Below are 11,277 nucleotides of genomic sequence, written 5' to 3' on the forward strand. Positions count from 1 at the left end.
AAATGCTTAGTTCTATCATAAATATAAGGTTGATTTAATAGTTTTAAACTGACCCAAAAATCAAAATTTCTCTTACCTCTTGCATTAGTTACTCCCTCCGTCTCTTTGTATAAGTAATTAGACCTGATAATGTATATCAAAATATTAGTTAAAATTGGTTAAAGATAATAAAGGTGTAGAAATTGAATTTTTTTCCCCTAAAACACCTTTATTTATGGGAAGAGAGAGTATAAGAAAGAGAATAAGATAAGTATTATAATAACGAAAATTATGAAAGAGTGAGAATATGTGATGAATAGATGATGATTTGGAAAATAAGATAATAAATATATTGAGTATTAAAATAAGTAATTAATGGGGTAAAATAGAAAATTCGTTGTAAAAATTTAAGACAACTTTCAAATATTGCTTATATTTAAGAAGAAGAGGGAGATAGTTGTTGTTGTTGTTTATAAAAAGAGACGGATGCAATATATTTTTCTTATAGTACCCTTATTTATTAGTATATGTTTAACTTTGTGAATTAAATTCTAATAATTAAATAACAAAAATATTTTTGAAAAAGCATGAGAATTTTCTAATATTAAAAATAATTGTCTTAACTACTTCTTGATGGCCTCTATCTGACAGGCGTGCCATGGAAAATTTGAAGAAAATCTTTATTATATTTATAGCACATATCATTATAATATCTATGTAGTTAGTATAGATTCCACAAAGATGGTGTTCTTTTCTTTTTCTTTTTTGTTTTTTTAAAAGTTAATGCAGTGATGATCGCCCTTTTCTTTCCTTTCTTGAGCAGTAAACAGATTCATGTGGCTCATGATTTTTCCCATTGGGACCGTCTTTTTACTTTGCCCGTCCATCACTGCATGTGCTGTGGAAGAAGACTGAAGAGTGGAGCACAGATTTTATTCTAAAGCCGCCCCCACGTTTTCCTCTTCATCAATTTCAGAGCATGCTTCTATTCTGTTGCCATATTCCCTGGAATAAGCTCTTCTCTGAGCTTTAAGTCTTGCAGAGTTCCTCTGCTCTGTGCACCAATTGTTTTTGAAATCCTTTCTTTTTTTGCTGTGTGTGGATTCTTATTTGCGATCTGAGGATGCTTATGCTTCTCGAGTGGGCCATCTGAGGCGAAAACTAAGGCGTAATGCTGGAAGCTGGATTTTTGGTTTGTATCCTGAACTGGGTTGATGTTCTTGCTATTATGGGGAGTTTTATAATTATTTGAGGATCTTCAGGTACTGGAGGATTCCAAGGGTTTTCCTTTTTCCCGAAGGGTTTTGATGTTGACTTTGTCCGATATCTTTGGAATTGAGTCTTTCAACGTTGATTCATGGAGGAATTGATGCTTTTGTAGTGAAAGGGTTTGTGTGAATTTGAATTGGGAATTGATACTTGAATTTGCATGTTTTGCGGACTCTGTATTTCTGAGAATTGGACTATTGGAGATTTGAGTGTGTGATTTTGGAAAGTAGTTATGGAAGTGTTTTGGCAATTAGTTTCTGAGTGAAGATTTGTATAGCGGTAATGGCATCGGCTTCTCCTTCTCCCAATTCTTCTCCCTCTGCAGTGCCACCAACTTCTGCGAATAATACAGCACCACCACCTTCTTCACCTTCATCGACAAATTCTTCTAAGACCCCTCCTCCTTCATCTCCTAACCCTTCAGCTACGCCTCCTGCTCAGGCAGTGCCTTCAACCCCGCCTCCCTCTCCGTCTCTGTCTCCTCCGCCGCCATCACCGCCGGCATCTCCTCCACCTTCTCCTGCCAGAGCTCCTCCTCCAATTGCAACCTCACCTACCCCTCCTAGTTTATCCCCACCACCTCCATTGGCTGCTCCACCACCAGATTCTTCACCTCCTCCTGCAGAAAATCCACCCCCCTCACCTATTTCTCCAATTCTTCCTCCTCCAGCTCATAACTCAACGCCGCCACCGTCTGGTAATCCTTCTTCATCAGGAGGAAAGCCACCGAAAAGTCCTGCTTCAAGCCCTTCACTTGCACCACCTCCATCACTTTCTAAGTCTCCTCCCTCCACAAATGCTACCCCTCCTTCCAAAACACCTTCAACTCCTTCAGTCCCTCCTCCAAAGTCTTCACATGCATCTCAATCTTCCTTTCCAACGGCGTCGCCTACTGGTAAATCATCCAATCATAGAAATACATCGGCAAACAACGCACCTCCACAGCCAGGAGGTTCAAATACTGGACTATTCACAGTTATTGGCATTATATTTGGCTTTGTTGTCCTCAGCCTTCTTGTTATGGCGATTTGGTTTGTATGGAGGCGGAAGAGGAAGGAAGCAAGATGGAAAGTTGGTTACAATATGCCTTCCCCTTATGCCTCATCTCATAACTCAGGTATTACATTTTGCACTGCCAGCTACTAGGAATATATGCTCTGTTGGTAGCTCTATGCCCTTTGTTGTCAACCTCAAATATGTTTTATTCAGATAAATGTAAAGGATTTCCGTAGTTCTATGTAAACTCTTACTTTGTTTATGTTGCCAATGGTTGTCTTGGTTTTCATAATCATGACACCTTTTAGGTAAAATTAGATACATGTCCTGTGTATTGCACAAGATCTAATAAATAAGTTATACTACACATGGTTTATGAATAGCGTGGTTTGTTGGAGCTTTCGTCTTTAATATTGATGACTTGTAAGCTATTGAAGCTAGAAAGATGCTACACTTTTTATGTACCATACATTTTGGCAGATTATTTCCTTTGTATTTTCAACTTTTTAAATTTAGTCATAAATGAATGTGTAAATGAGTGCTAGATTTTTTTTTTTTTTAAAATGTTGATTTGTCTTTTTTCCAGGCACAACGTTCTTAAGGCAACAGTCTTCCCTTTCTCCTAAGGATTGTGGTAGTGATTTCGTGTATTCACCCTCAGAACCAGGTGGACTAAGTGGTTCAAGATCTTGGTTTGCGTATGACGAACTTGTCCAAGCAACAGATGGGTTTTCGGCACAAAACCTGTTGGGTGAAGGTGGATTTGGTTGTGTCTACAAAGGCTTTCTCATGGATGGAAGAGCAGTGGCTGTGAAACAGCTCAAAGATGGAGGCGGGCAAGGGGAGCGTGAGTTTAGAGCAGAAGTTGAAACTATTAGCCGAGTACATCATCGCCACCTTGTTTCCTTGGTGGGCTACTGTATATCTGAGCATCAGAGATTGCTTGTCTATGACTACGTTCCCAACAATACCCTTCATTACCATCTCCATGGTAAGATGTATATCGGGTTAAATGATTGAATAAATAAAAATAAAAATCTTAATTAATTCAACACAAATTCAGAACTTCAATAGAATTAATATTAGGTTTGATATCTTCGTGATGCAAACCATTGAAAAATTATCATTATGAAGATTATTCACTTGCTTGATAACTAATGAGAATGAACTCTATTATAATTATTGTTATCTGTTTAAGTTTGATCTAAACTTAAAGAAATACTTAAAATATAATGCATCCTTTGTCTTATTGTTACTCAATTTGGTGTTAATTGAACAGAAACTGACTGTTTCAATTTACTTTCAAATCCAAAGCAGGTTGTTCTTAAATATCCAGTAAATATGCTGTCATATATTCATGCTTTCAAAGCACAATTAAATCCTCATCTGTCTTGATCTGAAACTGAAGCTTGACATGTATATTTAACATTTTGCAGGTCAAAACGGGCCAGTTATGGATTGGGCTACAAGAGTGAAGGTTGCAGCTGGTGCAGCTCGTGGAATAGCTTACCTACATGAAGACTGTATGTTTCTTCTACCTACCTAGTTTTATTCAGTGCACATTCCATGTTCTGAAGTTCTCAAATGTGAGAAGATAGGCTTGATTTAGAGCACTTCCGTGGTAACATGTTTTCTATAGTTGCACAAACTTTTTAGCATGTTTTTCCTTTTAATTTTAAAATGAAGATTCCCCCCCCCCCCCCAATTTAGCCCATATGTAATGTAACTGAAACATATATAACATTTAATCAAGTAAATAGAAACTTGGAAAATTTTCCAACTGCAATGAAGCTGGCCACATCACCTAACTTTGGCTTTTGGAGTCGAGCTTCTTTTTCTGATTTTGTTTGATTGACTTTTCAGGCCATCCCCGCATTATTCACCGAGACATAAAGTCATCAAACATCCTTCTTGATAACAAATTTGAAGCTCAAGTAAGCCACTTTCATACTTTGTATATTCTGACGTGATCACTGTGATTTACATTCATTTAATTGTTAGCCTCAACAGCTGATTTTATTGAAGCAATATTATAGCAGGGAATGACCAAAGTTATCCAGTGTATTGACAATACGTTGCTTACCAAATTTATCCTGTTTTCTTCTTAATGAAACTCAAGATTCTTTTTTGCGATCTGATCAACAGGTTTCCGACTTTGGGCTTGCAAAATTAGCAATGGATTCATATACACATGTAACCACACGAGTCATGGGGACCTTTGGGTAGGTAAACCACATTGCTGGTTAAGCACCAATCATTTAATTAAGTGCATAGTAATAAATGATATGATTATGCTTTTAAATCTTATCATTTGCTCATGTGTATCCTTATTGGAATACATGCATCACTTCCATCGTTTGCTAGTACCTATTGTCTTGGCATCCGGTACCTGGAAGAGCGAGTAGTTGAGCACAGTCTGTGAATAGAGTTATCAACTATTATAGTGCTTTGTTTAAATCCTAATTGGAAAGTTATTTGTGATTTGGAGTTGTTCCTCTTTGCGGCTGTGTCGTATTGGTCCTGGGTCTACCATGTAGTGTTGTCCTGTTAGTTATACAGATCCTAGTCGTCTCGTCATGTTCATTTCCATTATGAAAGGTAGCACTATGAAGTTGAGCTTCAACTCATTTGGTAAAAAATGGGGTATAAGTATATTCTCTTCCGTTTTGTCTCATCGTCGGTTTGTTTGAATACCAGGTACATGGCACCTGAATATGCAACAAGTGGTAAACTGACTGAAAAGTCAGACGTTTATTCTTTTGGGGTTGTGCTTTTGGAGCTGATTACAGGTCGGAAGCCTGTGGATACCTCTCAGCCCACCGGTGATGAGAGCCTGATTGAATGGGTGAGTTACATAAAACTAAGCATTAACATAGCTATGCCTTTTTATTATTGTTGGTCTTCATCTTACCAATGTAAACTACCAAAGACCAAATTGAGCTCAAAAGATTATTAAGCTTTTATGAAAGGGCCAATAAACACTTTGCTTTTCACTTTTTATTTTTTAATTTTAATAGGTGGGAGAAAAAAAACAATTGCATGCCATTTGATAAGAGTTCCCTCAGTTGGCCCGGAAAAAAAAAAAAAAAAGAGGAAAAAAGATTACAAAGTACCCTTTGTTTTGGCTCTTTATATGATTATAATATGCATATCTCTATAAATGATAGAACATGGGACTTGGGACATGGATATATGGCACTGGATCTTGTGCTTAAGTTTAGCTTTTTAGCCTAAGGGTATATAGTTATGTTCTAGCGTGGGTATGCCCTCATATGCACTGAAATGCATGGTTTTGGGGAGCGAAGGCACTGGTATGAAGGATGGGGGAAGAAAAACAGAGAGGCTTTCAGGTTAGAATTTGGGATGCCAAAGATTGAAATATTGACCACCTGGCCAAAAAGGCTGATATTCACGGACGGACAGACGGAGGCAAAGGGTATGTAGTTATGTTCTAGCGTGGGTATGCACTCATGTGCACTGAAATGCATGGTTTTGGGGACGGAAGGCACTGGTATGAAGGATAGACATTATTATATATGTGTAGAGTTAGGTAAGTGTGGAGTATCTCTGTGTTATCAATTTATTAAAGCAGTTATGTCATTGATCAATGTTAACTCTTCATTAACAAAAAGTGTATGATACTTAACATTTTTTTATTATGTAAGTCAATATATTTTTTTTCCTTTGATAACTGGGAGAACATTCGTATGAAGTTGTGAGTGACTTTAGAAATTAGTGAGTGTGCGTATATGTATATTTGCTATAGAATTTGTAGATGATATTAACTAAGATTTGTTCCATGTCAAACATTTCTTTACAGTTTATATCTTACACACAATACTGTGTGGAGCTAGGTCTCATGCTCCTTGGGTGTAATTTGAAATTACAAATAGACAAATATGAAAAGAATAGGAATTATATATCTATTAAATTAGATGTTACATGTCTATGCAAGATTATATATATTTACTTCTGTTCTATTTGTGTCATTTAATATATATCAAATAATGTTGATCTTTATATTATTGCGACATATAGGATCCATTATTCCTGATTTGTGATGATATTTACTGCTGGTGAAAGGAAAATTTGCAAGCAGTCGTGTTATGAAATTGCTTGCGGATGTCAATCTCATATCACTACTTGCATTTTCATTTGATATGTCATTGTTAGAGGGAGAAGGAAAGGGAACAAAAGCAGATTAAAAATGCTCATTTCAGTAATAAGCTAACCTATTTTCTTCAGGCTCGACCACTATTGAATCAAGTGCTTGAAAATGAAGACTATGATATACTGGTAGATCCACGACTCGAGAAGAACTATAATAGAAATGAAATGTTTCGGATGATAGAGGCTGCGGCTGCCTGTGTGCGTCATTCTGCCGCAAAAAGACCACGAATGAGTCAGGTAGCTTGTTAAAAAATATATATATTGGACTTGAATTGTGTAATCTTGTTCTCTTGGAACATTCCATGCATGTACCTCTTCTTCAGAGATATTTACTGTGCATGCTTCCTTGTGTGCATCGTTTCCTAGGTCGCAAGAGCTTTGGATTCAATAGATGAGTTTTCCGATCTCTGCAACGGAATAAAACCTGGCCAGAGTACAACCTTTAATCCTTCACCACCATCCGCTCAAGTCAGAATGTTTCAAAAGATGATTTTCGGTGGGGCCAGTCAAGATTTCAGTTCCAGTTTCTTTAACGATTCTCAGAGTAGCTGGAGAAGCAGAGAACAGGAGGACTCAAAACACCATGATCTCCCAAAATAAAGTGATATTAATTCTTTTACAATAATGATCTGGTAAATTATATATAGATTTTTTATTGTGAGGGAAATTAATATATCTACTTACAAAATGCCCATTCCCACCTATGCCTCGCCATGTTTGGAGAAATTCTGATGCACACAGGTGACATGCCTCTAACTTTTTTCTGGAGAAGCTTCAGCGTTTGTTCTTAACAGTGTTGGAGCTCTCACTTCAATTCGTGCAAGACCAAGTGCTGGGGCGTTTTTTTAATGTAAATAGGATCTCTAGGCTGATTTTTTGTTTTCCTCTTCATACATGGTTTTCCTTACTGTAAAGTTCTTATTCTGTATAACCTTTTAAGTTTTTTCCACATAACACAGATGTAGTGAAAATGTAATGCCTTTTGTTTTGCTTTATAATGTGAAAATGAGGCACCAGACATTGACGTTATACTGCTCTCAATATTTCTTTCATGCCCATCCAGTGTATCCATGACCATAATGAACATACATTTGAATTCTAATTGCATCAAATTAAGTTTATTTGTGCGTCAACTAAACGGTCATGATGTGGAAATTAATCTAACTTCTGTTTAAAGTCTTACTCCCGCCATATCCGCCTATTTTCTTGACGGGTTAAGTTAGTAACTTTTTGACATGTCCACCTTGTTGTTGAAAGTTCATACAATGAAGTGATCGGCCCACGAATTTTCTAATTTAACAGTACAATGATTAAGACTAAGTTTCATTGTTAATGAAAACGACTCTACTAGAAATAATCTAGAGCAACCAGAATCCAATAGAACTACAATTATTGGAGATCTATATTAATCAACACAACACAAAAAATGACAAGAATGTTAACCACAGCTTCAAACTGTAAGAACTACTCGACCAGAAGTCTCCTAGGGACTGACTACAGGGCTAAGTTAATGACATATTAAACAACTGTAAACAACTTATATGTACAACTGTGCGATTAAGGCTTTAGAATTGTCTGAACGTAAGATTTAGGCGACCAGGACGAAGCCCTGTAGCTTCCAACAATTCCCTTGGAGCTGAATTTGGAATGATACACGAAACACCATGAAACACAAGTCGAGATTCACCACCAAATATCAATACATCTCCTGATTCTAAAAGAACCTTCTCTGCCTTCTCCACGTCCCTCTCATCCCCATATAGAAATTCTGCAGAATCTCCCACGGAAAAGGACACAACAGGCAATCCTCTACGCAGAGACTCTCTACTTTCATCACGATCCTGCATAGTGTAATTTCAAAATTTAATCTGGTGTCTCGTCATTTTTGTGAACATTTCATACTCCTTTATTGTAAAATGTAAGCTTTGTTTCAAAAAACTTTAGATGTAAAATCCAAGTATACTATACTCTCTGAATTAGCATTGCATAGAAAATACAATAAAAATTTAGAAATAGTAAGAGAAAAAGGGGGATGATGCAAAGTTTACAAGAGCTGACCTGATGAAGACCAAGCCTTCCATGGGCAGAATAAAAATTGACTATGCATATGTCTGGAGACATTGAAGGGAGTATATCTTCCACATTGGTTACGCTGAATTTCTTCTTGCAGAGATTCTGTGCCTCTTTAATTGCCATACTGGCCAAGCCCTGGAACATGTTAGGAATATTTGGGGGTTCATAACCGTCAATCAATCGTTTATTTCCATATTTTCTGGTCTGAGGATCCCAGTCCAGACCAAGACACATCATTTGCAATCGGAGTTTTGCCCCATCCTTGTAACCTGGCTGGTAGAATCCCCTGGGTCTCCGGCCAAGCTTACGACAAGTCCTAACTAATTCGACCTAAAACAGTTAGAAAAATGGTGAGTATCACACATTTAAATCATTAGATTTATGATATGTAAAATGACCCGGATTTTCAATATGATTTCAAAAAGTCACGTTTTCTTTCAGGACAAGGGCAGTGCAGAACAACAGGTGAGGAAGATAATGTCTTCACATGAAATAGCCTTTCAAGAAAAAAAGTTGCAAAATTTGAACTATTTATCTGCCTAATTTGTTTCCACAGTGGAATATCCATCATCAAACATCAATATCGAATTCGTGTGACTTTTTGGATGAGTATAAAAAGTACCTGATTCTTGGGGGATAAGTAATGTTTCAACAGAACCATCCCAGGCTTCAGTATCATCTTCTCTGCTAATCCCTCCTGCATCTCAGTGCACCTTCCCTTGTTTGAATGCAAAGAACTATTCAAACCAGAATTACGCCTTCTATGAACACAGATGTCAAAAGGTTTAATATCTGGTGGATCTACCTTGTAACCAGCCAGGGCATTATTCAAATTTCTTTGAGCAGAACGCCTCTCGACATAACCAACCTCACTGTTCTTCCCTAAATGATTAGGGAAAGATGATTTCTCTTGATATCTTGTAATGTTTGATGATCGAGATCTCTCAGCAGGGGACATACTATTATGACTTGCAGAACTAGGACTAAAACCAGGCAACGGGTTTTTATCCGTATTTGTGTGCATTAAGCGTATGTTTGATTGTACAGAATGAAGAGGATTTGACATAATCCTAGATTCAGTACATGTGTTGCTAATAGTTAAGAAGGGGCGTGACGAAGAACCATGCAGATTCGTATTATTTGGTAGTGGGAGTGTTACGGGAAGAGAGCCAATCATTATACATTTTCCTTGACATGGTTTCTTTGGGGTACTTGCATCATAGTGCACTCTTCAGTATTGCCACAAAATTGCGGACCACAACCTGCAAAACCATCCTGCAATTCGAATCCAGTATAATTGTTTAAGTTGTTGAAATTATCTGAAGAAGTAAGGTTAAAATAATGAATCCCTAAGTTGAGACAGTCACAAGATAAGAATCTGATATATAACTATAGTTTTAGATAAAATTTGGTTAGATTTGTTAATTAAATATAAGACCCTTATACACACTAGTATAAGGGTCTTGTATTCAGGACTGGAGGAGTATATAATTAAGAGAGTTTAGATGGGATTTAATTATATTAATAAGATTTGGATTAGATATTTACTTAGGATGAGGATTACCATTCATGGCTCATAATTTCAGTTTCTCTTCTTCTCTTTTTCCCACGCTCTCTCTCTCTTTCACTTTTCTTTCTACAATTCCCTCTGCCATTTGAAGGTAGTTTCACAGAGAAATGCAAATCCAGTAAATCTCTATACAACCTACAACCTAGTTTCAGATCACAAAAGGAGATAGAATCACGTAATAATCCGGCTTAAAAAATGGATTATATAATCCCAGAGCACTACATGATTATCATTAAACAAGATTGTCCCAACTGAAGTGCAAGTTATCAGAACCATGGCCTTTGGTCTACATGTAGTAAAGTCATTATAATTCTGCACTAAGCATTGAGAATTAAGAAAATCCCATTAAGAAAAGAAGTTCGCTCTTTCTGGCATTTTACGTTCGAATTCTTCACATTCAAACTCAAAACGAAAAATAGAAAAAGGTAAACACTTACAGAGTCCTCAAGAACAGGTTTAGCGCTATTCCAGCCGTTGCTCATCATCGCCGAACGCGGAAAACTAAGAGAAATTTGGCGGAAAACGTAGCGACCCAACGACGGCCGAGAAAGAAACGACAATGGCAGAGTGAGAGTGTTCATCATTTGGCGATTAAAGATACTTACGATCATGGTAAGCAAAGCGTTATGAACTTCGGCGTTCGAGACTCTCGGTAAACGGAATCAATTAAACGTGAGAAGCAGTGATACCGAAGCGTTGGAAGTCACGGCTTCGCTATCTGTTCCGGCAACAGTTGATGTGACGCGGCGTTGCAGTGATCCAGGTAATCGGAGTTATCGATGAAAAAAGAAGCAAGACGATTCGAGAAAGCGCAAAATGATGGAGCAATCTAGCATTAATTAATGATTAGTTATCAGTAATTAATTATTTTTTTTAAAAAATATATCTTTCACAAGAACCTCATTCACAGTTGCCCGTAGGAATCTCAGATAGAGCTGTTTTGGTAAACCACCGCCATTCTGGGTCGCTGTGGGGAATCGAGAATCCTTCAATCAGTTTTCTTTCTTGGATGGTTGGGGATAATGATGTCTCAATCACTGCAGGTAATTCGTCCCCATCTTGGCATCAAGTTCCGATCGTGCTTTGGGCATTTCGAATTTTCTTCAAATATGTTTTCTGTTCTGTTTTGAATGAACCATTGGAAGAAGAAGAAGAAGAAGAAGAAGATCAATCACCGCCCCATACGAAGATCGACACAGGGCAAATGTAGTGGGAGATAT

The 11,277-nt window shown here is 37.3% G+C and overlaps 2 protein-coding genes across 3 annotated transcripts; one reads left to right on the forward strand and one right to left on the reverse strand.

The window, feature by feature from the left end:
* Positions 1-797: 797 nt before the first annotated feature.
* Positions 798-7,477, forward strand: LOC114726935 (proline-rich receptor-like protein kinase PERK8). 2 transcript variants are annotated; one of them, XM_028913650.1, is made up of 9 exons: positions 798-1,171; positions 1,242-2,365; positions 2,831-3,235; positions 3,681-3,767; positions 4,108-4,178; positions 4,390-4,466; positions 4,942-5,089; positions 6,490-6,651; positions 6,781-7,477. In XM_028913650.1, the coding sequence occupies exons 2-9, from the start codon at positions 1,531-1,533 to the stop codon at positions 7,012-7,014; spliced, it is 2,019 nt and encodes a 672-aa protein (XP_028769483.1). In that variant the 5' UTR covers positions 798-1,171; positions 1,242-1,530; the 3' UTR covers positions 7,015-7,477. The 2 variants fall into 2 exon arrangements, with proteins under 2 accessions (XP_028769483.1, XP_028769482.1); XM_028913649.1 differs by having other exon boundaries at positions 798-2,365.
* Positions 7,478-7,792: 315 nt separating this feature from the next.
* LOC114726940 (uncharacterized) lies at positions 7,793-9,686 on the reverse strand. Its single transcript, XM_028913658.1, has 3 exons — positions 9,110-9,686; positions 8,473-8,817; positions 7,793-8,255 (listed from the first exon to the last, which is right to left on the reverse strand). The coding sequence occupies exons 1-3, from the start codon at positions 9,662-9,664 to the stop codon at positions 7,980-7,982; spliced, it is 1,176 nt and encodes a 391-aa protein (XP_028769491.1). The 5' UTR covers positions 9,665-9,686; the 3' UTR covers positions 7,793-7,979.
* Between the last annotated feature and the right edge of the window lie 1,591 nt (positions 9,687-11,277).

The sequence above is a fragment of the Neltuma alba genome, unplaced genomic scaffold (genome assembly GCF_004799145.2).
Source record: "Neltuma alba isolate B1F8T4 unplaced genomic scaffold, ASM479914v2 tig00012413_pilon, whole genome shotgun sequence".
Taxonomy (NCBI): Eukaryota; Viridiplantae; Streptophyta; class Magnoliopsida; order Fabales; family Fabaceae; genus Neltuma; species Neltuma alba.

Bases quoted from the DNA above. Each gene is read 5' to 3' on its own strand.
- LOC114726940 (XM_028913658.1), bottom strand. From the start codon at position 9,664: ATGATTGGCTCTCTTCCCGTAACACTCCCACTACCAAATAATACGAAT. The intron at 8,818-9,109 runs GTACTTTTTATA...TAACTGTTTTAG, and splicing joins ACTTATCCCCCAAGAATCAG to GTCGAATTAGTTAGGACTTG. The intron at 8,256-8,472 runs GTCAGCTCTTGT...TACACTATGCAG, and splicing joins GAAGGCTTGGTCTTCATCAG to GATCGTGATGAAAGTAGAGA.
- LOC114726935 (XM_028913649.1), top strand. From the start codon at position 1,531: ATGGCATCGGCTTCTCCTTCTCCCAATTCTTCTCCCTCTGCAGTGCCA. The intron at 3,768-4,107 runs GTATGTTTCTTC...TTGACTTTTCAG, and splicing joins AGCTTACCTACATGAAGACT to GCCATCCCCGCATTATTCAC. The intron at 4,179-4,389 runs GTAAGCCACTTT...TCTGATCAACAG, and splicing joins ATAACAAATTTGAAGCTCAA to GTTTCCGACTTTGGGCTTGC.